The sequence below is a fragment of the Danio rerio genome, chromosome 5 (assembly GCF_049306965.1).
Source record: "Danio rerio strain Tuebingen ecotype United States chromosome 5, GRCz12tu, whole genome shotgun sequence".
Classification (NCBI taxonomy): domain Eukaryota; kingdom Metazoa; phylum Chordata; class Actinopteri; order Cypriniformes; family Danionidae; genus Danio; species Danio rerio.
Genome location: NC_133180.1, coordinates 9,982,201 through 10,008,188, shown reverse-complemented (window position 1 = coordinate 10,008,188; position 25,988 = coordinate 9,982,201). Strand labels below are relative to the sequence as shown.

At 35.1% G+C, this 25,988-nt stretch overlaps 2 protein-coding genes across 26 annotated transcripts in view; both read right to left on the bottom strand.

Annotated features, from left to right (window-relative positions):
• Positions 1-21,915, bottom strand: part of shoc1 (shortage in chiasmata 1) — a 55,620-nt gene extending 33,705 nt beyond the window's left edge. For 2 of the 6 annotated variants that reach the window (XM_073951957.1, XM_073951958.1), the window contains exons 1-14: positions 21,315-21,905; positions 20,387-20,507; positions 18,222-18,312; positions 17,309-17,499; positions 12,950-13,109; positions 12,725-12,830; positions 12,499-12,643; positions 8,965-9,060; positions 8,758-8,890; positions 6,258-6,352; positions 5,846-6,097; positions 4,855-4,884; positions 3,087-3,590; positions 298-465 (exon numbers count right to left, since the gene is read on the bottom strand). In XM_073951957.1, coding sequence (XP_073808058.1) covers positions 298-465; positions 3,087-3,590; positions 4,855-4,884; positions 5,846-6,097; positions 6,258-6,352; positions 8,758-8,890; positions 8,965-9,060; positions 12,499-12,643; positions 12,725-12,830; positions 12,950-13,109; positions 17,309-17,499; positions 18,222-18,312; positions 20,387-20,507; positions 21,315-21,410 — 2,188 coding nt within the window. In that variant the 5' untranslated portion in view covers positions 21,411-21,905. Of the gene's footprint in view, positions 1-297; positions 466-3,086; positions 3,606-4,854; positions 4,885-5,845; positions 6,098-6,257; positions 6,353-8,757; positions 8,891-8,964; positions 9,061-12,498; positions 12,644-12,724; positions 12,831-12,949; positions 13,110-17,308; positions 17,500-18,221; positions 18,313-20,386; positions 20,508-21,314 lie in introns of all 6 variants that reach the window. The other 4 variants (XM_068221401.2, XM_021476345.3, XM_073951960.1 and 1 more) reach the window with 4 other exon arrangements.
• Positions 21,916-23,340: 1,425 nt separating this feature from the next.
• The window catches only part of susd1 (sushi domain containing 1), a 37,418-nt gene continuing 34,770 nt past the window's right edge, over positions 23,341-25,988 (bottom strand). For all 20 annotated transcript variants that reach the window (XR_012406692.1, XR_002458832.3, XR_012406690.1 and 17 more), the window contains 2 exons: positions 23,739-23,832; positions 23,341-23,444 (listed from right to left, as the gene is read on the bottom strand). Coding sequence is in view for 10 of the 20 variants with exons in the window: in XM_073951947.1 (XP_073808048.1) it covers positions 23,399-23,444; positions 23,739-23,832 (140 nt within the window). In the remaining 10 variants the exon portion in view is untranslated. The remainder of the gene's footprint in view (positions 23,445-23,738; positions 23,833-25,988) is intronic.

Here is a 25,988-nt window from a genome sequence, read left to right as displayed (position 1 = left end):
AAGCTAATAATATTGTAAATAATGCTAAATTTACTACAGACCTATCATTTTGCTTTAAAAGGAGGCACAAGGGTTAATTTGGGCCTGATTTGATTTGGTTTGTATGTCTAGTTTTAATCACAAGAATGAGTGATCATTGACTTGATTATATGGATCACCAAAGACCACATATTCAGCTAATACAGCATCTTCTTAAATATTCTGTGGAAGAAAAGAAAGTCCCCTGCATCTTCATTGGCCTGAGGATGAGTAAATTAACAGTACATTTTTAACTACCCCTTTAAGGATTGCTGATACCTGTGGCTGGTACACATACAGTCTTTCTGATCGGTGCTTGTTTCTCAACAAGTGGAAAGACTGTCTCAGTTGCAGCAACACTCCTCTCAGTTTCTGAGACTTGAATCACTGTGTGTATTCGGTCCTCTGGCAAGACTTTTCCTGTGCAAGTCCGACTCAAGTTTTCTTCTGAAATATATAACACATTAACCATAAATTTTTTTATTAAATTTGTGCCTTTGTTATGACAGATTACATAATGGAGACTTTGCAACCCTAAATTATGTGTCATGCTTTTTTATAATATATATTTACATTTACAAAAATACATTATATACTTATATACTTATGAATACATGACAATATAATCAAGATAACCTTCAGGATAATAAATGCAATCTAAAAAAATAGATAATAATTAAACATTCAGAAATCTGTGCTACAGCTATAAATTAGCACAAATTCCAGCATCAACATCATATATTTGTTTAGAAAGCAATATATAGAGTTACATAATAATTTCACACACAATGAGGTATATGCACAGGGACTTTTCATTTTAAGTCAGCCAGCTCAATCTGTTATGATCCCCAGTGATCTAGCTTTTGCAGATAGCTCAAGAACACTATCTATCATTCACCCGAACTACACATCTGCCACTGAACTGAACTACATATCCCATCATGCACTTCACTCACTCACCAGTTTCCAGATCACCTCTTGATTACGAAAACACAGCAGAAGTTATTTAGGACTAATTTCATGGACTATATGGACACCACACATACACCCACACCCACACCCACTTTTTTCTTCTTGTTTCCACTGTAGTGAGCATTACATAAGCCTTTCATGTCTAGTCCAGCCGTGTATTTGACCCTTGTTTGTTTCATTGTTTATGTTTGTTTTGCCGCCTGCCACAACCTATCGCTTTTTTCCCACTACTCTTTAGGATTATCTACAGGGTTGATACACGTTTACTACTAAAATTCCACGACTTTTTCATGAATTTTCCAAGACTTTCAAGTAAGTTTTAATGACCTAATGTTTCATGCAATGTCTACATATGCATGGTAAAAGAAAAACAATGCATGTTCAATTGTATAACAGCATATCGTAAAACACGCAACAATCTATTAAGTTTCAATTTATATTTATATCTATGTAAACTTGATTTAGATAATGCTTACATCGCACTAATAATGTGAGAGTATGTGATTGGCCAAGGAGAGAAAAGAAGTAAATAACCTATATTTAAGTATACAGATATCTGTTTTCCATAACTTTATGGTTTTTTCAGATTTTCCAAAACTTTTCCAGCCCTGGAAAATGCCATGTTAAAATTCCATGACTTTTCCAGGTTTTCCATGATCGTATGAACCCTGTATCTACATGTTACAGTTTATCCCTGTGTGAACCTTGCCTGGCTGATGATTCTCTAATAAAAGCTGCAATTTGGATCCAACCTATGTTGTCAAACCCGAAACATTACACAATCGCTTCCAGAAAACTGTCATACCGTTATCGCTGCATTTAAGGCCCCGTTTACACTGTCAGGTCTTTTTTTTTTTCAGATTTTTTTATTTGTTTTACACGTTCGTTTAATTGTGACCCATATCCGATTCATGTGTTCACACTTGCCATACAATTACGATGTCACGTATGCGTTTAAACTGGTTCGAGAATCTGTGCCACATTAGCCACGATGGAAGAAATTGTGAAGTTTTCCCAACTTTAAAATGATTTTGAGGCAGAGGCAAAGGAGGAGGAAAAAGTCAGGCATTGCAGCTTGCGCCTATATTTATATATGGTGTCCTCCACCATTCAGAGGAATTTGTAGGTACGAGAGAGATCTCTGGTCTGGTGGGAGCAAAATGTGGCGACTGACGCTTTTCCCCCTCCATGTTTCCTCTGTTGTTGTTGTTTACCGCGTCGGGGTCTCCACATACACTCTTCTATCTACATTATTAAACCGCGGAGGTGTATCACAATGCCGCAAGTTTAATGACGTACAAAACGGAATGCCTCAATAAATCCGATCTGCCTAGTGTGACATGATAGTCACAAATCCGATTTATATCCGATTTATATGCGAATGCATGCATCTTTTCGTGTTTACACTGTCATATAACAGATCTGATCTTGTATTGGGTCACATTTAACTGGCAGTGTAAACGGCCTAAGATACAGAGTGGAGAGCACGACCATGAAGCTGAATGCTTAGCGCAGTGTCACACCGCTCAGCTCCACTCACATGCTCTGACTGCTAAAGTATATCAGTTCAGTATGTTCACTATGTTACATAACTGCCCCTTGCTGGTCATGTCTTTCTTGTGTTAGACCATTTTGTGCTGTGCCGCGCAGTACTGCAGCACTGCGTGTGGTCACGTTTATTCACTCGCACATTCTCAGTAGCCACATCTGTATGATTTAAAATCAGCGATCTTCAACGACTGAGATATGATATAAAGGTGGTCTTAGACCGGACCTGAACCACTAAATAAAATTTTAATTTTTCCACACCATGACTTTAAAATATGAACATTTATTTTACCACAGTACTTTCAATGGATTTTCAGCACTTGCCTGCTGTTCCTGATAGTCTTTCATCTTGTTTTATGCCTGAACATATAAATGAATGTTTACGTCCACTTAACTGGCCATATTTTTAATTACATTTCAACATTGATGCTGTAAAAGGAACCTTATAAAACTGAAGTCACGTCAACCTTTCACTGGAAGTTTATCTGTGGCTAAAAAACACTAGCTGTGCATATACCCCATTATTAAAAGTCCTGGTTTCACTCTACCTGCAGATGCTGGACTGCTTAGTTGAGGTTTCTGCACTGGATATTTCTGCTTTGCTCTTATCCTCACAAAACACGAGAAGGGGTCTTCACAAAACTGAACTACTGAATCATCTCCATTATTGCCTCTCAAACCGTTACATAACGGAGATGATTTAGAGACATTATTTTCTCGTCTCTGTTCTGCCTGTTTAAGAAGTTTGTGTATAGTGGATATCACTTCAGAATTTTTGTCTCTGTGCCTTAACGGAGATGATTTAGACATTGGAATCACTTTAGAAAAACCAGGCAGCTCTTCTGAAAGACATGTGCTGGAATTTGCCTGCATCCTGGAGCATTGTTCTGGAGGACCTTTACAGTCTTTTTTCCCTTCAGTTGCGGTCGCTGTAGGCCTGTCTCCTTTATGAGGGATGCACTCTTTTATAAAAAACTTCACAGTCGTCCCTCTCTTCACCTGTGCGGGTACAGCTGACTGCAAAGGTTTAGGGTGAACTGCAGTGGGACAGCCTGAAGTTGGTAGTGCTAAGAAATCAGAATTAGACGTTTTGTATATCGCTCTTGTTTCCTGGGTTAAGATTAAAGGAATATTTTCTTAACCCTTGTGTAGCCTCATGTAAAGTCAGTGGTTGTTTTTGCCCCATTGACTTCCATTATTAGCTTATATGGAGTTCTATGGAGTAAAACAGCAAATTACAGTGTGTGCGTAAATACACTTACTATGCAGGGCTCGAAATGAACCTTTTCACTTGGTAGCACCGGTGCTCCTAACTTTAAAAATGTAGTCGCACCAGCCATCATTTAGTCGCACCTACCAAAAATTATAAGCACCGTTACTACAAGTTTGTTATTAACAGATTTATTGCATGCACTCACCGGCCCTACACACACTGCTTGATGTGAATGAGTTAACGATAATACCTGTGATGTTCTCACAGGTGGTGTCCAATTTTGCACAGATGATATTGACATATAACTTATTATTTGCATACGTCATCTTAATAAATGGCTTTAGTCGTTTTCATAGCGGACTTTATCCCACTGGTGTAGTGTAAATGGTGGATTAACATTCACTACATTATTTGTAACTTTGGGTAGTTTCTAAAACACAATCTGTCAGTGTTATTTTCATTCTCACGTATCAAGACCTTTACATTTTGGCGGCTGTAGCTCCCTGCCATTTGAACTGAGTGATTGACAGCTGATATTAACCAATCCATTCGCGTTCTGTTCTAGAGCAGTGGGCAAATAAGAAGACTTTAAAGGCGGGGTAAGCATTGGGGGCTTATTGTTTACTGCAGCAAGTTGACATGTCAACTGTTTTAAACTATTCCTGAGTGCTGCATTTGTCGTTTCAGGTGCAAAGATTTATTCTGTGTCAATGTCTACTAAATCTGCGGTGAACATTTTGCACTAAAAACTGGTCGCACAGCAACAATTTTATGCACTCGCACAAATGCTCCCAAATATATTTTAAAGTCGCATAGATAAAATTTCATAATGGAAGTCAAAGGGGCAAAAACAGTCACAAACATATCGAAGGGGTAGTCAATTTGCCCAGAGTGTATTGTTTAATTTCTGAATATTTTCGAAGCATCTTTTCAAAATGTGTCAAAATTACATCAAAAACATCAAAAATCCTTTCATTTGCTGAAACACAGAGAAAGCTGTGGCCAAATTAAGACTTAAAATCACCCCAGAGTGGATGAAAACATCCCCAACGGCACACAAGGGTTAAAAAGCAGATCTGATGAGAGAAACTTGAAAAGCTTACTAGCATTTAAAGAACGCTTGCACAGCATCTCTGCAAAAACATATCAGAAGAAATACTATTTTCATTAAAACCCGTAAAGAGAATATAAAACACAAAAAGAGGGTATTATTCCATTCTGTCTTTTAAAGGGTCATGAAACCTTCCTCTTACAGTTAATCTACCACAACTTAAAAGAATAGTTCACCCAAAAAATTTAAACAATCAAAATGTATTATTCTTCATGTGGTGTTAACCCTTTGAGTTTCTTTCTTCTACTGAACACAAAAGATCTTTTGATATAAACTAGTTGACGGTTCCCACTGACTTCCATATTAGAAAAAAAAAAGGTTCCATCAGCCAGCGTTCTTCAAAATTTCTTCTTTTGTGCTCAACAGAAGAAAAAAACTTAAATAGGCTTTGAGAAAGAGTGAAAAAATAATAACAGAGATTTATTTTGGGGGGAACTATTCCTTTAAATTGGGGTAGAAAGTGATGCTGCCCCAATATAGATTTTAAACATGGAAATTGGTCACACTTTACAATAAGGTTCTAGTAATGTTAGTTAATGTATTTACTAACATTAACTAAGAACGAACAACATTTGTATGCCATTTATTTATCATAGTTCAACATTTACTAATGCATTATTAATATAAATACAAAGGTGTGCTTGTTAACATTACCTAAAGCACTGTGAGCTAACAAGGACAATGAACAACTGTACGTTAACAAAGAATAATAAATACAGGGTCTCTAACGTAATAAATGTATTGTTCATTGTTTGTTGATGATGGTAAATACAATAACTAACATTAACTAATGGAACCTTATTGTAAAGTGTTACCATGAAATCAGAAACGTCAACTGTTCCCTACAATTAAAGTTAACATTATCTTAAATCATGTTCAACACACATACATTTGTAAAAATCTATTTTAAAATGTTGTCATGGGTTTTACGACCCTTTAAAATAGACTTTGACATACATTAAATGCATAGTTAACAATCTTACCATCTATTTTCACAATAGGCAACGTTGAGAATCTTTCATCCATGCATGACGCTCCAACAGTGCTTTTGCATTCATTTTTGGACATCTCAGTATTTTTTGAGAGGTTTTCAGGTTTAACTGGTGTAATGTTGGTGAACTGTAATTTTACTATACTGTCTTTGAGTTCTGCAACAGTTTCCATCTCCACATTCAGTAGTGTGAGAAGCTCTGGAAGCGGCTGAATTTGGACGAATGGCTTCCCTACCTGTGGTTCTGAACACATCATTATGGACTTTAGGCACACTATTTTAAAGGTTTGTCTAGCCTGCAATATTTTGACAATAAACCAACATGGCAAAGATAGTATACATATGATTAATTGAATGTTTCCTGTAAAAACCCAGCACTTTTTACATTTACATATCCACATTACCAGCAAATAAAAATCGAGCCACATCCTGGTGTTGTTTTTCTGCCTTCCAAACAACTTTTTCCATCTTTTCACAATCGTTCTCTGACAAGAAATGGCTAGAAAACAATGAGATCCATATTATTTTCTTTGTCATATGTATTATTATTATTGGTCACACTTTTTTTGATGGTCCGTTTGTTGAACATAAGTTACATTGAAACTAATTCTCATTAGATTATAAGTAGACTGTTAGGTTGGGGTTAGGGTTAGTGTAAGTTGACATGTACTTGCAAAGTTTATTATAGTCAGTTAAATGTCTGCTGAAAGAGCAGTATCAACAGCTATTAAGTAGACAGTCTGGACCATCAAAATAAAGTGTTACCTTATTATTATTTTAAGTACTTTCGATATTTCCAAATTATTACTATTATTAAACAGTAGGCTACCGAAGTTTGATGCTCATACAGTAAAGTCAACATGCATTGAAAATTAATATTGCAATCATGTGATTCTGGTCATCGGCAAAATTCAGGTGAAGGGCAGGAACATGAAGTAAAAAACTGAATGCAAAATATGGAGCAAAGTCTGTATTGTTGTGCTTTAGAGCAGAGGTTCTCAAATTGGGGGTAAGGACCCCCCGAGGGGTCGCGGGACAATGAAGGGGGGTCGCCTGGTGATTTTCAAAAATCAATTTATTTTTATTAAACCTTAAGACTTACTGTATTTTATCAATAAACTACTAAAGAGAAAAAAAAATTGTTGTTTATAGTTACTAAAACCAATTTGGTAACTATAGTAGCTTATAGTTACTAGTTCTATTGGATTGCGAGTTTTGCGACTTCTCGGGTAATTACATTAAACTAAAGACACAGCAATACCGTCAGATGCAGCAGACTGATTTTATAATACCAGGTTAAACTTTCTAGCCCATTTACAGCACTGACATACATTAAAAAAAAACAAAGAATAGACTTGGGTCTATTGGTGTGTGTGTGTGCGTCATTGCATACAAGGTGTCTGTATTTATAACCACCACCTCAGAGAATGTTGGGGCTCACGAGTCACTGGCATTGTCATTTTGGGGGTCGCAGGCTGAAAAGTTTGGGAACCCCTGCTTTAGACCACATTTCAAAAGAAATACAAACAGAAAGTAATCACATTTATTGGACATGATCCTTATATAATGTAGAGGAGCAAGTTTTCTGTGGAACTTAAATATTTGCCTGTCATCATGAAGCACCTACCTACAGGAAAATAATACAATAATAATTTATAGAAAAACACTATAGTGTTTTTAAACCATACTTAAGTAAAGTACTTGAATTCATCTGTTGTGGTAATGGTATAGTTGCTTTGGTAAAATAACAATTCATGAAATTACCCAACACTGTACTATATACATACATATATATATATATATATATATATATATATATATATATATATATATATATATATATATATATATATAAATATATATATATACACTTACTGGCCACTTTTATTATATACACCTGTCCAACTGCTCGTTCATGCAAATTTCTAATCAGCCAACCACATGAGCAACTCAATGTATTTAGGCATGTAGACATGGTCAAGACGATCTGCTGCAGTTCAAACCGAGCATCAGAATGGGGAGGAAAGGTGATTTAAGTGACTTTGAACGTGGCATGGTTGTTGCTGCCAGACAGGCTGGTCTGAGTATTTCAGAAACTGCTGATCTACTAGGATTTTCACACACAACCATCTCTAGGGTTTGCAGAGATTGTTCTAAAAAGGAAAAATTTCCAGTGAGCGGCTATTCCATCTCCATCCGTTTATGACCACCAGTTCTTCTGATGGCTACTTTCAGCAGGTTAATGAGCCAAGCATCCAAGACTGGTTTCTTGAACATGACAATGAGTTCACTCTACTCAAATGGCCTCCACAGTCACCAGAACTCAATCCAATAGAGCACATTTGGAATGTGGTGGATCAGGAGATTCGCATCATGAACGTGCCGCTGACATATCTGCAGAAACTGCGCGATGCAATTATCTCAATATGGACCAAAATCTCTGAGGAATATTTCCAGTACCTTGTTAAATCTATGCCACAAAGGATTAAGGCAGTTCTGAAAGCAAAAGGAAGTCCAACCCGGTACTAGTAAGGTGTACCTAATAAAGTGGCCAGTGAGTGTATATACAGTATATTAGAGAGCAGCGAAAAACAAATGCCATGAAAATCGTACATTGGTTTAGATTTTTTTTAAACCATAAAAAGTGCGAAGAATGAACATTTTGAAGTTCTACTTGTGATTTCTATATATAATCACGTCCTGTCCTCCACCCGAATTTCACACCACAGCAATGACTTCACATGCAAACAAACTATCCACATTCTAGCGAACAAATGGTTGTCTTTGGCATCCTGTTTTACTTAGGTGCACAAGTACAAATGGAAACAACCCTGTTCTAGAATATCCTCAATCATGTTAACTGCAACAAATATTCACAGTCTTATCACAAAAGCACAAACTCACTGCTTATAAACTGGCGAGAGTATTTCAGCTGACAGCTCTCTGCTGGATACAAACAGGTCAGGTAGACACAGAGCAAGATTACATGGTGAAAGCGGCAGGTCTAATTCCATCTCTGCGTAAGACTTTGAAGCTGCTGGAAAGAAACTGAAGATTAGAAGAGCAATCTGCAAATCCTCGCGATTCAATATGAAATGTCTATTCAAATACCTGGAGATTTTGGCTCCTTAAAGGTCATGTTTGCAAAGCTGCTTTCAGGCATTTGCAAGACCTCCAATTCAGCCTTGCATTTATCAGTGCAGGTGACTATTATGAAACATATAATTAAAATCGGCATTTAAATAAAATACAATGGCCTCTCAAAATGGGGTCAAACTTATGTCTGATTCTGAGTGCATTAGATAACACAATATATAAGCTCATTGAATTTGCACTTTACTGGGACATTTCTTGTGCATTGGCATTTAATCAGCTAGTTTGACAGTTGTTAGTGTTTGAGCAGTGCATTTGATTGTTTAAAATTTGAAACCTAATATATCAATATATCACTCCCTGCGTCCCAAATCGCATACTTATGCACTATTCTACGCCCTTTTGTAGTATAAATAGTGTAAGTAGTGCGTTCACACTGAAAACTCTAAAAATAATAAGTGCACTTTAATTACCCGGATGATGCACTCATTCAGCCGCTAAAATGAAGTGTGTAATGATGGACACTTCACGCACTCAAAGACCGCAGGTTTGCTTACGTAGCGAAAGGGGCGGAGCGATCGGATGCACATGTTGGATAACTTTATTTATTTTGGATGGTGAAAGCAAAATTCTCCTACAAGAGTGATTATAGCACCTCCCGATGGTGAATGCGGTTATACTCACGGCAGGTATTATTTGATAATTCTGTCGTTTATTTCACTGATCTGGCAACCGTCAAACGTCATCAGGGAAACGGTTTGAATTTCCGCTTAGTAAAAAAACATTAGTGTGCCATTTGGGACGACACTACATACATATACTATCCTGTTGAGTGTGTAAGTGCATAAGTACATAGTGCATGAGTGCATAGTGTATAGTGTACCATTTGGGACGCAGCTACTGTTTGCTTGGAAGATGCTTAGATGCTTTTTTTTTTTTTTTTTTTTTAATGGAGGGCAATCACGCTAATTTTCCCATGCTCATATGGGACCCTAAACCACAAAAGCGTCTTACATTGAACAGGAATGTTTTTAGCAATTGCCAAAACTACATTGCATGGGTCAAAATTATAAATTTTTATTGATGTCAAAATTAATTAGAATAATAAGTGAAGATCCTGTTCCATGAAACTATTAGTAAATAAAATAATGATTATTCTTTTTTAGACAGACAATATGCATCGCTAAAAACTTAATCTGGACAACTTTATGGGTGATATTTTACAGATTTTTTGAACCCTCGGATTACAGTTTCTCAAAAAATTGTATCTCTACCAAATATTGTCCTATTCCAACACACCAAACATCAACAGAAAGCTTATTTCTTCAGCAGATGCACTCTAGACTAGTTTATAACAGCAGATGTCGCTTTAGGCTAGTTATTAACAGCAGACTGCACTATAGGCTATTTTTTAACTGTGGATGGCGCTCTAGGCTAGTATTGAACTGCGGACGACGGCCTAGGCTAGTTTTTAACAGCAGATTGCGCTCTAGGCTAGCTTTTAACAGCAGATGTTGCTCTAGGCTGGTTTTTAACAGCAGATGTTGCTCTAGGCTGGTTTTTAACAGCAGATGTTGCTCTAGGCTAGTTTTAACAGCAAATGGTGCTCTAGGCTAGCTTTTAACAGCAGATGTTGCTCTAGGCTGGTTTTTAACAGCAGATGTTGCTCTAGGCTAGTTTTAACAGCAAATGGTGCTCTAGGCTAGTTTTTAACTGTGGATGGCGCTCTAGGCTAGTATTTAACTGTAGACGGCGATCTAGGCTTGTCTTTAACAGCAGATTGCACTTTAGGCTAGTTTTTAACAGCAGATGTTGCTCTAGGCTAGTTTTAACAGCAAATGGTGCTCTAGGCTAGTTTTTGACTGTGGATGGCTCTCTAGGCTAGTATTTAACTGCAGACGGCAATCTGGGCTAGTTTTTAACAGCAGATTGCACTCTAGGCTAGCTTTTAACAGCAGATGTTGCTCTAGGCTAGTTTTTAACTGCAGATAGCGCTCTAGGCTAGTTTTTAACAGCAGGTGGCACTCTAAGCTAGTTTTTAACTGTGAATGGCACTCTAGGCTAGTTTTTAAAGAGCAGACGATGCGCTAGGCTAGTTATTAACAGCAGACGAAGCTGTTAATAACTGTGGATGGCGTGCTAGGCTAGTTATTACAGCAGACGGCGCTCTAGGCTAGTTTTAAACAGTACGCAATGCTCTAGGTTGGTTTTTAATTGCAGACAGTGCTCAAGGTTAGTTTTTAACTGCACTCTAGGCTAGTTTTTAACTGCAGATGGTGCTATAGGTTAGTTTTTAACAGCACACCACGGTCTAGGTTAGTTTTCAACACCAGACGGCACCTTAGGTTATTTTTTAACACCAGGTGGCACTCTAGTCTAGTTTTTACTGTGAACAGCGCTCTATGCTAGTTTTTAACAGCAGATTCCACCTTAGGTTAGTTTTAACACCAAGTGGCGCTCTAGGCTAGTTTTTAATAACAGACGGCACCTTAGGCTAGATTTTTACCCCAGGTGCCGCGCTAGTCTAGTTTTTACTGCGAATGGTGCTCTAGGCTTGCTTTAACAGTAGATGGCACCTTTAGTTAGTTTTTAACACTAGGTGGTGTTCTAGGCTAGTTTTTAATAACAGACGGCACTCTAGTTTTTCACTCCGAATGACGCTCTAGGCTAGTTTTCAACAGCAGATGGAGCTCTAGGCTAGTTCTTAACAGCAGATGGTGCTCTAGGCTAGTTATTAACAGCAGATGGCGCTCTAGGCTAGTTTTTAACTGCTGACATCGCTCTAGGCTTGTTATTAACAGCAGACGGCACTCCAGGCTAGTTTTTAACTGCAGACAGTGCTCTAAGCTAGTTTTTAACTGCAGATGGCGCTATAGGTTAATTTTTAACACTAAATATCACTATAGGTTCGTTTTTAACAGCACATGACAGTCTAGGTTAGTTTTTAACACCAGAAAGCACCTTAGGCTAGTTTTTTCAACACCAGGTGGCACTCTAGGCTAGTATTTAACAGCAGACAGCACTGTAGGCTAGTTTTTAACAGCAGACAGCACTGTAGGCTAGTTTTTAACAGACGATGGCACTGTAGGCTAGTTTTTGACCATACAGTCAAACGCTCATCAGTAAGAGCACTATTCAGCTGAATAAATTTTAATTGACCCTTATGACTAGTTTTGTGGTCCAGAATCAAAATATAACTGGTAATGCAGCCGTCTTATTTAAACATTTCTATAATTATTTCCATTTCGTAATGTTTTATTTCAACTTCATCCAGGCATTTTTCTTTAAATTTAAAAATGTTCTGCTTTGTTTTTGTTATATTGCTATTCAATGCAATGACTGTTTCCCCTTAAACAGAAAATGATCAAAACTAATACTAATACTAACAGCTTTTTCAAAATATATTTGTTTGTATTTAACTGAAGAAAAAACTTAGAACAAAACTTGGACCAAGTGGAGTAAAAGTAAATACTGACAATGTGTGGCATAAACATCTCTTCATATTTCTAAATATGAATTCCTAAATATATATATAAAAAGATTATGTTTTACCTTCTTTAAGAAGATCTTTTAAGGGCAAATGCTCTTCGATTGATTCCGGGCTGACATTTAGAGAATCCTGAATCTCAGCAAAGGAATAACTGGCTGCTTGTCTTTGAGAGGAATCCATATGAACTTCAACAGGCAACATCAGTGTCTGTTGAGAAATCAATAACATTTTATTTATACTGCTAAGAGCACACATATTTCTTTAACGTGATTCAGTTTAGTCGATTACCTCTTCATTCAGCACTGCCTCTTGTTTGAAGTCTTCTGTAACACTTCCTTCTGCTAACGTGGCATGCTTTACCTGGTCTAAAACTGTGTCGTATGAAGCACAATGTCTAAAAGAAGGAAATACATCTGGGTTGAAAACATGAAAGGCTATTGATCCACTATTTCAAGGTATCCTCTCCAGCTGTTTTTGACACTTCTTTATGGATGAGGCAAATATATTTTGTACCCGAAAACAATCCTTTCTAAATCCTTCACTGTTGAATTGAGAACAGGATCCGAGACCGTCATGATCATCAGCCTCTGAAGCATGGCTTGAAATAAAGGCAGATGGCTTTTGAAGCACTGCAGATTCTCACCGAATATCACCTCCTCTGGCAGACTGAGATCTGAGATTTAAAACACAAGGCAATGAAAGATTATCATCTAGATTTCCCAATAAGAGCCCATCAGAAGGTAGTATTCAGACTACAAGGTGTAAGTACTGATGGTATAAAGATGGCTCTTAAAAAGCAATCTTTGCAATGGGTATTTTGTTTTTAGAGCTGTAGTGAAACATTGTTTGAGATTTACAAAATGCATCGCTAATCTCTCTTGAATCTAATCTGAGCTTAGTTTTTAACAGCAGATGGCACTCTAGACTGTTTTAACAGCAAATGGTGCTCTATGCTAGTTTTGAACATCAGAAGGCACTCTATAGACCAGGGGTCGGCAACCCGCGGCTCTAGAGCCGCATGCGGCTCTTTAGCGCTGCCCCAGTGGCTCCCTGGAGCTTTTTCAAAAAATGTTTGAAAACGGAAAAAGATGGGGGAGGTAAATATATTTTTGTTTTAATATGGTTTCTATAGGAGGACAAACAATCTTAACGTTTTCCAATGCTGTAAAAGTGTGTAGTATATTTATTTTCAACATTTCTGTCAACGAAGATTTGCGTCATAGCCTGCGACATACGGAATAGGCAGGTACTGTTGTAAACAATCCGGCGGCTGTGTGATGTGCCATGGTTCGTAAGCTTTCTTTGCCAAAGATGTACAGCGGGGCACGCTCTCTCATTTTCCCTCCCTGAGAGAATTCAAAGAAGCCCATCCCGATCACTCACTCAACGGTGATTATTTACAAGGTGCGATTGTTGATATGCAAACTGCATTTGGGAGCAGATTTTGCGAGTGGCGAAAGGAAAAAACGAGACTGTCTTTCCTTGTCACACTCCCCTGGAGATTGACCCTTCCTTGTTGAGCACATTCCCAGTAAGGGGCACGTTATGCACGTTCATTTTGATGTTGTTTTTTGGAATCCTCAAAATAAAAAACATCAAAAATCTGATTTCTTTACTGCATTTCTTTAATTTCATCAAAGCAAAACATGATGCATTAATATTGTAATGAAGTTAAACTTGAACATTAAACATAATTCATTAATATTGTAATGAAGTTAAACTCGAACATTAAACATAATTCATTAATATTGTAATTAAGTTAAACTTGAGACGGCATCGTACAACAGAGTAGTCACGTGGCACGTCATTCTCTACAGGATGCACTGCAGGGAAAAAAAACATTTAATCATGAAGGCTCAGTATGTATTTGTAGCCAACTAAATCATTTTTATAGTAGGCTAATATAGCTAATATAAATACATACAGCATGTGTTGCCTTCATTATAAGGCTTATATAAGGCTTTTAATTTTTTGCGGCTCCAGACATATTTGTTTTTGTTTTTTTTTGGTCCAGTATGGCTCTTTCAACATTTTGGGTTGCCGACCCCTGCTATAGACTAATTTTTTAACAGCAGACAGCGGTCTAGGCTAGTTTTTAACATCAGAAATCACTCTAGGCTAATCTTTAACAGTAGACAGTGATCTAGGCTAGTTTTTAAAAGCAGATGATGCTCTGTTAGTTTTGAACATCAGTAGGCTCTCTAGGTTAGTTTTTAAACACAGAAAGCACTCTAGGCAAGTTTTTAATTGCAGATAAACTCTAGGCTAGTTTTTAACAGCAGACGGCACTCTAGGCAATTTGTTAACTGCAGATAGGCTCTAAGCTAGTTTTTACCAGCACATGGTGCTCTAGGCTAGTTTTTAAGAGCAGACGGCGCTCTATGCTGGTATTAAACAGCAGGCAGCACTCTAAGTTAGTTTTTAACAGCACATTGTGGTCTAGGCTAGTTTTTAAGAGCAGATGGCGCTCTATGCTGGTATTAAACAGCAGTCGGCACTTTAAGCTAGTTTTTAACAGCAGATGGTGCTCTAGGCTAGTCTTGAACATCAAGATGGCGCTCTAGGCTAGTTTTTTTTTACAGCACATGATGCTCTAGACTGGTTTTTAACAGCATGTAAACTCTAGGCAAGTTTTGAATGACAGACAGTACTCTAGGCTAGTTACTAACAGCAGACATGCTCTATGCTAGTTTTTAACAGCATATACACTCTAGTTACTAACAGCAAACGGTGCTCTAGGCTAGTTTTGTACAACAAAAGGTGCTTTAGGCTAGTTTTTAAAAAGTAGACAGCACTCTATGCTAGTTTTTAACTGCAGATATGCTTTAGATTAGTTTTTAACAGCAAACAGTGGTCTAGGCAAGTTTTTACCTGCAGATAGGCTCTAGGCTAGTTTTTAACAGCACACAGCGCTCTATGCTGGTATTGAACAGCAGACGGCACTCTAGGCTAGTCACTAACAGCAGACTGTGCTCTAGGCTAGTTTTGAACATCAGACACACTCTAGGCTATTTTTAAACAGTAGATTGTGCTATAGGCTAGTTTTTAACAGCAAACAGTGGTCTATGCAAGTTTTTAACTGCAGATAGGCTCTAGGCTAGTTTTTAACAGCAGATGGTGCATTAGGCTAGTTTTTAAAAGCAGACGGCGCTCTATGCTGGTATTAAACAGCAGACGGCACTCTGCTCGTTATTAACAGCAGATGGTGCTCTAGGCTAGTCTTAACAATAAGATGGCGCTCTAGGCTGTTTTTTTTTACAGCAGATATCGCTCTAGACTGGTTTTAACAGCAGACGGCACTCTAGGATAGTCACTAACAGCAGACTGTGCTCTATGCTAGTTTTTAACAGCATATACCGAAGACGGCACTTTAGGCTAGTTTTTAACAGCAGACGGTGCTCAAGGCTAGTTTTTAACAGCGGAGAGCGCTCTATGCTAGTTTTTAATAGCATATATACCCTAGTCTAATTGACTAAAAGCAAATGGTACTCTAGGTTATTTTTTTAACAGCAGATGATGCTCTGGGCTAGTTTTTAACAGCCACGGCTCTATGCTAGTCTTGAACTATACAGTCGAAGAGCATTTGTGCATTTGGCTAAATCATGTATGTTTGCTTTCATGCTTTAAAAAACCTTTCCAAACCTTATTAATAGGGGTGTAATGATTTATCGTTGTACGATTTATTGCGATGCAAAAATGTCTCGATATGCATCGTGGCGTTATGACGATTTGATTACGATTTGACGTCCGTTTTCTCTTATTAGTTGAGCTGTTTGCACGTGAGCTACGTTCCACCTGCTGTCTTTGTGACTAATAAAGTAGTAAACAACATTCAGTTTGTGGAACAGAGTGATCGTTCAGGAGCCGCGTGTGTGAACAGCACTTAGCAGTGGAAATGAAACCGAAAGTGTGCACATTATTTAAACAATCATATCGCATTTTAGAGTGTTATGATTACGACGAGCATTAACCCTTTTGAGTACAGTACACAAAAATGCACGTCAACATGATACACTTGATAGCGCCGACATCAGCGACGCCGAAGAAATAGTAAACCTGCCTAAACCGCTGAAAAGAGCCACGACTGTCCTGTGTAATGAAAAGACGGCCACCCTGTCACTCATCATGCCCAACATGAAGACAGCCATCCATAAAAACCTCTCAGACAGACACACATAAGTTCAGGATTATCTTATAGAACTGCTGATTACCTGGAAATGTGGATTTTTTTTGCACACACAAAAAACGCAAGTGACCAAGCAAAGCCTTAAGCTCTTACTGTTAAATTCAATTGAAGAGAAAAAAAGCTTATTTTTTTGCACCTTTACTTAAACTGTTCCTTAATTTTGTCTCTGTCATTTCAATAATATTTTTTAAGAAGTTTTTAAATTGTTTTATTTTCCAGATACAGGCCTGTTTAATATATTTTCTAAAAGAAGGTTCAGTTTAACAAGTTGAAACAAAAGAAATACATAAAAAATAGTTTACTTGGTAAAATTTGCATTTCAGTTAAATTTTTAATTTTTATTCCAAATATTGTGATACATATCGAATCGTGAACATTATATCGTGATACACATCGTATCGTGAGCTGAGTGTATCGTTACACCCCTACTTATTAAGGATAAGGTTTTTTATGTTTAAGTGGTATTTGTAAGGAATTGAATGCAAGCAGAGAATGTCTTGTTTTGAAGCCGTCTGCTGTTCAAAATAAACCTCAGATTCGATTCAAGAGAGAATAAAGATGCACTGGGAAAATTTCACAATCGATGCAGAATTGATTTCTCAAACAATTTTTTACCACAGCTCTAGTACTTTTTGGGGTAGCAAGTACAGAAGCAATAAAAAGAAGAAAAAAAACTCAGTTCCTACCATCAAATCTAAAGCAGCATGCATCTGTTGAGCATGGACTAAAATGCTCATCCCAAGGTAATTTTGTGACACAGTTTCCAACTCCATCTGAAAGCCAAAGTGCTTCTGTAGTAGAAATACTGCACTGAGATTCCGGGTTTGAGCTGGGAACCACATCCTCCAGTCTTCTTCCTCTCTGCAACACATTATACCTAAAAAAACAGAGCTCAAAATAATTCAATATGAAACCTGCATTTAAAGAGAACTGAGAGAATCTCACATGGACATTTAATGTACAGGCATAAAGATAAACGAAATTCATATCAAACTAAATTAAAGATGTCACCCAAAAATGAAAGCTTCTTTAGCTTTTACCCACACTTAAGTGGTTATAACTGAAAAAAAAAACTAACAAAACATGCCTTATATTTTATCGGGTTACATATGGGTAAATTACTCCCGTTTGTCAAGATTAAGATTAGGGCCAAAACTCCTGTTGCATTAAATCTCCCAAAATAATTTTCCATTCGTTTTGTTTGCATTAAATGTTCCTAAATATGTTTGTTCAGAGACATTGCATTGTATATAAACTATAGGTAGGCATAGATTAATTTTTTTAATCTAGATTAATCTCACTGTAATCTTGGAATTAGTCTACATTGAGGCATTCAAAATATGTGTGCTACCTAAATAATGACTCAAAGTCTTTGTAAATGAGTTTCTCAAGCCAGGTGGCGCATTAGACAAGGGGCCCAACTCCTGTCTCCGAAATGCATCACAAACTGCTTGAGAAACCATTCTACTATGAAAATGAAAATAAATGATGTTCAATAAGATGTACTTGTGTTTACTAACTGTTTATATAGTTGAACATGAATTTTGAAATAAAATCTTATTTTTGTTTGAACTATCCCTTTATAGAAACAATTCAAACCTTTCCAAGCATTCGGGGAAACATAAGCTGGCCTTCAAGTCCTCCAATATAGATCCGGTCACTTGTAGAGTACACATGGCTTTTTTGTTTGCTGTCACAAATGACATTCAATAATTAAATCACTGCATGTTCACAAAAAATGTACACAGCAAAGCAACATAGATAATATTTTAAGAGAAAAGCTCATCATTTATATATAATGAAAGCAAAATACTGTATTTACATCAAAAGACTAATGAATAGTAATAATAATAATAATAATAATAATAATAAGTATAATAAGAATAATGCTTCAAATTTTTATACAAAGCTAAATTTGTGCTCTGATAAAACATCAATGTTTTGATCAATTTTGCAGTTTTTTCAGGATTCATTGATGAACTGAAAGGTCAAAAGATTTTATTTATTTTTTAAATGACATTTATGATCCTTCTACAAGATCCTTGATACACAAAAACAAACACAACATTAGTTTTATATTAATATATCAATAATACTTTTATATTATTGTGTTCTTGACCATCTTTTGATACACACACACACACACACACACACACACACACACACAAATATTACTTTTATATTATTATGTTAATATACATAATATAACATAACAATATTACTTTTACACAGTGGTGTAAAGTAAGAAATTACAAATACTCAAATGACTGTAATTGAGTAGTTTTTCTCAGGAATTGTACTTTACTAAGTAGTTTTAAAAATGTGTACTTTTACTTTCCCTTGAGTACATTTTTAGTGCAGTATCGGTACTTTTACTCCACTACTTTCCTTCAACCTGCAGTCACTACTTTAATTTTTCCTGTCTATAGGGCTTAGAAAATTTAGTCCTGTGATTCCTGTCCAAATCCCATAGAAGTCGAGAGGTAAATCGCATCATAATAAACTACATAATGAATGCAGCAAATTGTTTGGAGGCATTAAAAGTGTCCAAGAAGATGCCCCAAATCTTTACATGCATTGACCCAGGGACTGTTTAGATGCATGTCACTGCTGAGAAGATGACGAATGTTTATTGTATGAAGATCAAAATGGCCTTTAACACCCAGCAGGCATAAGACACAACTGGGAAAAGACATCTCCAACGTCGTGGATTTTGCATTTTGTTTGAAAATGAAAATCGAGTTGACGTCAGGTCGACGTCAATGTCAAACATAAAATCAAATAAATATCAACATCTAAAGATGGTACAGCTTGACATTGTGTGGACGTTACCACAATGTCATCTATCAGATGTTGGATTTTGGTTGCCATAACTGACGAATAAATGTCAGTGTTTGATGTCAATATGATGTTGGTTTGATGTTAGCTCGACGTTGGATTTTGGTCACTTTCTATATAACATCATTTGATGTCGTTATTGGACGTCAAAATAAGGTTGTCCTTAGATGCTGGCTAGACTTCGAATTTTGGTCACCTGACATCACAGCCTAAATCAAACCAAATATTAACGTCTTATGATGTTGTGTGTCTGCTGGGCTGGGCAATAACTAGATGCACTACAGAATGTTACGTTTACACACATCCACAAATTATATGTGAACTTATCAGCTTTTTACAGCGTAATACTCACTACTCTTGAGTACTTTTGAAAGGGTTACTTTTTACTTGTACTTTGAGTAATATTTACAACAGATACTTTTACTCTACTTGCACTAATGTACATTTGTAGGTATGATTTTTCAGTACTCTTTCTACCTCTGCTTTTACAATATTATTTTCTTGAACATCTTTTGATATTACTATTACTATTATATTAATATATCAATATTACTTTTACATTATTATTTCCTTGACCATCTTTGTAAATCTTTAAAGACATTTCGTCACCTTAGAATTATAAGGTTCTATCTGACATTTTAGTCAAAATTGAGTTATTGACATATTCTTATTGAATGGCAACTTATTTAAATTATAGGATGTTTTTTATAAGTTGTTTAAATTTTAAGACTTTTTATTTTTAAAAAACAAATGTTACACGCATATTGTTTGCTATGGAATGCAAAAACTTTGAAGCTCAATATCTCAAAATCATTTAGAATGCAGATAGAACCTTATAACTCCAAGGTGACGATTTCTTTAATCATAATCCCACACTTTTTACTGACAATGTAAACACCAGATAAACACAATCATGGCACATTTACCCCATGGTGCTCGGTAAGTGATGTCCTGCAGTTGTCCATTGTGAGGGTAGATGTTACTGAACAGCTGGAACGGAACCGGAAGTTCTAACATGTTCCTTAATATTTTGCGTCTGACTGAGAACTGAAACAGATGTCTTACAAAGTAATTTCACATATCGTACTCTTCTTCTACATCACTGGTCACCAGGTAGACCATGAGGATGACATGAGTTGCCCACAGGCCTGTTCTAAAAATAGCCCACCATTGCACCACATACCAGTGAGCTGAATCTAGTATTTTTTGAAGCTATTCTTTTTAAATCACACCTGCATTGGTGTAAAATGTTTAATGACATTAGGGTATATATATATATATATATATATATATATATATATATATATATATATATATATATATATATATATATATATATATGACTACACCTATTTCAGACAAATAAAGTGTTGCATATTGATGTTTCTGTTTCTTACCTTGTTAAATCATTGTTGAGAACTATTGTGAGAAATCATTAACATGATCAGTGTCTTCACATAGATGAACATCATTAATCATTAATAATAAAGAGATATAATTTAAAGTAAATTGAGAAAAATTGTCATTTAAGGAGTGTGTATTAAACTGGTAGCCCTTCACAGTGATTGGTACCCAAGTAGCTCTCAGTTACAAAAAGTTTGGTGACCCCTGTTCTACATGCATCCTATAATATGACACAATTGTTTACTTAAAACATACATAATAAAACACTTAATATTAAATAACTGTTTCATATTATCAACTGACTGCCAATGCACCTCAATGCATGTTAATGTTTATTCGGTTTCAAAAACATAATTTACTTGGCAATATTATCGTGATTTAATCGGACATATGTCAAATTAAAAATAATATAACATTGTTCAGAGTGATCGTATCAGTGTAATGACTCACCTCAGAGATGTAATCAATCCCTTTATACCTGACCGTCGAGAAACTGGCGCTTTGTTGAGTTTGGCCACAGATATTCGACATGGTGTGATTACTCATATTGAAAGAACACCAAAAGATCTCAAAAATATATATTTTTAAATAATAATTTACTATATTTTAATAAAAAGTCACAAGTTGTCAAATGTAAGGTTCTCTTGCTGATTCCTTTGAATTGGAGTCGAGTTTTCGGGGGAAACTGCACATTTTCACCTCAGCTGCTCGGAATTAGTAAATAAATAATAAATAATACGACAAATTAACGTGATAAATGAAAAATCATTCTGATGTAAAACAGCCTAACGTTAACGTTACGGTGTAAAGCGATAACTCAAGCTGTCCTGCTAAATACGTCGTGAAAATTTGGTTCTTCTCAAATGGCGAACGATATAAGAAGTGGATTTCTTTTATCTAAACAGGATATAAGATTTAAATCGGAATTAAAACTGTACGCGACTAATAAAATCACAACAAAATGTCTAAGGTAAGAGAACCCGCGCGCTTTCACACACTGATTGACAGGTTGAAACGACAAAGCCACGCCCACATTGTGTCACGTCTCATTGATTGACAGCCTTTCCGATACTGTAATATGGACAACCATGTACAAACACAAAACTTATTTAATTTTACCTTATCGTGCACACAACTTCAAGCTAAATGTTTAAATCTGAGCAGATATGTTGAGAATTGTATTTATTACATCATCATTTCACCATTTGATTGATCATATTAATCTTTAAAAGTGTAGGAAACATGTAAGGATCCACTATTTTAAAAGTTATGGTATCTGTTTCCACAAAATATTTTAAAACAGCAGTTGGCTAGTTAAACACAACTGAAACTTACAACTTTATTAAAAATAAAATAATCACAATCTAAGTCTATATAGATAAAAAAAAATATTATATGTAAACACACAAGTCAACATTTGTAATGTATATGTAATGTTATGTGTATTATATAGTGCATTTATTGTGTATACACCCAAAGCGCTTCACAATCATGAGGAAGGGGGTCTCTCCACACCACCATCAGTGTGCAGCATCCACTTGGATGTTGGCAGCCACAGGACAAAGGCGCCAGTGCGCTTACTACACACCTGCTCTTGGTTAAGTGAAGAGACAGTGATAGAGCTAATTCGGTGGATGGGGATGATTGGGAGGCCATGATCATTAAGTGCAGATGGAGGTATATATATATATATATATATATATATATATATATATATATATATATATATATATATATATATATATATATATATATATATATATATATATATATATATCACATATATATATATCACATATATATATATATATCACATATATATATATATATATATATATATATATATATATATATATATATATATATATATATATATATATATATATATATATATATGCACACACACACACATACACATACATATACACACAATCTATATTGTCCTTAGACAGGAATTGGTGTTGTTTGATAGTTTTAGGACAACTGAAAGATTTTAACCACTTCAAATGTTAACTCTATATTATATAAAAATACAATAAAAGAAAACTTTTAAAAATATCTAAAAGTAACCTCAATGTTTGTTTTTTTGTTTGTTTCATCTAGGTGCCAAAACAACATTTCTTGATGTCTTGTGTTCATTTAATTAAACTTGCCATAATAAAATAAATACAAAAAATAAAACAGAACATATAAACATATATAAAACAATTATTTTAAAATATATACTTTAAAAACATACAATAAAATTACTAAAACTTTAAATTCAAATCAAAATGGATTGAACATTCCACCAGACACAATATTTCACTTGCTTTCTGCTATGAAAAAAACAATGGTAGTGCACTGCCACCTAGAGGACAGATATAAGAAGTAATATTTTCCACTTAAATTAAAAAATAGCATTGCATCTGAATCTACTTTGGATATAATATGAAGATCAGGATTTTATCAGGATTAAAAAAACAATGATTCATGATTATGACAAGACAATCAGCTTTATTTAAAAACAAAGGTATCAGTATGTCAGGATGTTTTTATAAAACTTGAGAAAAATGCCTGGGACTGGACTTTTTACAGTACCTGTAAAAAAGTATAATAATATTAATAATAATCATTTGAAAGTGCTTAAAAGAAGTACATCAATATTTTGATCATATATAATAAAGCGAGACTCAGTTAGTGAATTAGTATTTTAAAAAACCTAATAGTTATCACAACACTTGCTCAAACTGACTTATTACATTAAGAATTGCACATTTCTTTTAATTATAAACTTTCAAAAGTTCAGTAGTTAGAAAATACTTTATGAAAAACCCAAACTCTTTTGCCTGCAGTGTCCTGTCAAAATATAAATACAACACAATGCAATCTCACCAGCTGTACCAGTATCCCACAATAATGACTGAGCCGACAGCACTAATCGATCCAACAGTTACCAAAGCAGATATCTTCATGATGTAGTGTGTCCCTGGAGCCAGAAGATGAGAAATTATTTACATGCTGTTTAATATTATCTACAGTATACCTCTCTATGCCTATGTTAAACTGCAAATAATTAGTAAAGTGTTTTTACAGTTCATCCATTCAATATTAACAGTTATTAAGAAGTATGTTTACCTACACACTTAACAATGTCCTGTACAATTTACAGTAACAATGGCAGCAGTTCTCCAGTAACTTACTGTAAATCAATTACAGCAAAACTGCTTTATTTACATGTACAGCACCATTTATCTTGCGCTGTATGTATTTACAGAATTTGATGTATATCTTTACTGTAAAATATACAGTCATTTTCACAATGCAACATACCGCATAACTGTCCTAAAGTAAAATACAGTTCATATTACAGTTAAATACTGTGTTATTTACAAAAATCATCAACAGTGTAAGTGTTGAATATTACTACACTGTACAAAACAGAGTGAACTCAAGAGAAGTTTGGTCACAGATATGCTTGTGGTGTGATGTCACTTTAAAACACCGAGCATATCAGTATTTCATGACGGATCAAAATAAAACACAAAGCCAAACATACCTCTCACTCTATTTTCACCATGTACAGTTGAAGTCAAAATGATCAGCCCTCCTTTTAAGTTTAAATTCTTTTTCATATTTCCCCACGTGATGTTTAAAAGAGCAAGAACAATTTTCCTATTTTCATTTTCTTCTGGAGAAAGTTTTATTTCTATGGACGTCTGTTTCCACCACTGAATGAAAATCTTTTTAAAAGATGTTGTGACTTTATATCTCAGTTTTCTGACTTTGTAAATCAGAATTGCTGTTTATATTTATCTATACTGATCACGACTTTATAAAAAGGTTTTTAATTCTTAAATATTAGAATATGTTGTGTCAGACTTCTGACTTTAAAACTCAGAATTGAGACTTTTTAATCTCAGCATTGTGACATTTTCTCAGAATTGTGAGGCATAGGCTTGCAATTGGGAGTTATGTTAAGTCAGAAATCTGAGAGCAAAAGTTGCAATTGCGAGTTATAAAGTTAAAAATCTGAGAAAAAAATGTATAAAGTCAGAATTTTGAGATAAAAAGTCACAATTGCAAATTATAAAGTCAAATTTCTGAGATCAAAAGTTGCTATTCTGAGTAACAAAGCCAAACTGGGAGAGAAAAAAACAAAGTCAGAATTTTGAGAGAAAAAGTTTCAGTTTTGAGATAAAAAACGATAAAGTCTGAATTGAGATCAAAAGTTACAATTGTGAATTATAAAATCAGAATTCGGAGAGCAAAAGAAGCAACTGCGAGTTATGAAGTCAAAATTCTGGGATAAAAAGTTGCAATTCTGAGCCATAAAGTCAAAATTCTAAAAAAAAAAAAAAAATGATAAAGTCAACATTTTGAGAGAAAAAGTTGCAATATCTGAGTAATAAAGTCAAAGTCTGAGAGAAAAAATTATAAAGACAGAATTTTAAGAGAAAAAGTCACAATTGCAAATTATAAAGTCAAAAATGGGATAAAAAGTCACATTTGTGAGATATAAAGTCAAAAGTCTGAAATAAAAAGTTTCAATTCTGAGATAAAAATGATTAAATGAGAATTTTGAGATAAAACATTGCAATTCTGAATAATAAAGTAAAATTTTTGAGAAGAGAAACTGCAAAGTCAGAATTCTGAGATAAAGTCACAACTGAGAGTTTCTGTATAAAATCAAAATTCTGAGATAAAGTCACAACAGCGAGATATAAAGTCAACAATCTCAGAGCAAAAGTTGCAATTCTGATTATTAAAGTAAAAAATTAACTCAGAGAGGAAAAAAAAGTCAGAATAAAGTCAGTTTAAAGTCAGAATTTGAAGATAAAAAGTTTCAGTTCTGAGATTTAAAAAAATAATAAAGTCAGAATTAAGTTGAAAAGTTGCAGTTGTGAATTATAAAGTCAAAAATTTTGGAAAAAAGTTTGAAATTCTGATTAATAAAGTCAAAATTCTGAGATATAAATTATATAAAATCAGTATTCTGAGGTCAAAACTAACAATTGCGAGTTCTAGAGTCAAAATTCTGGGATAAAAAGTTGCAATACCCGAGTAATAAAGTAAAACTCGGAGAGAAAAAACTTATAATGTCAGAATTTGAAGATACAAAATTATAAAGTCAAAATTGAGATC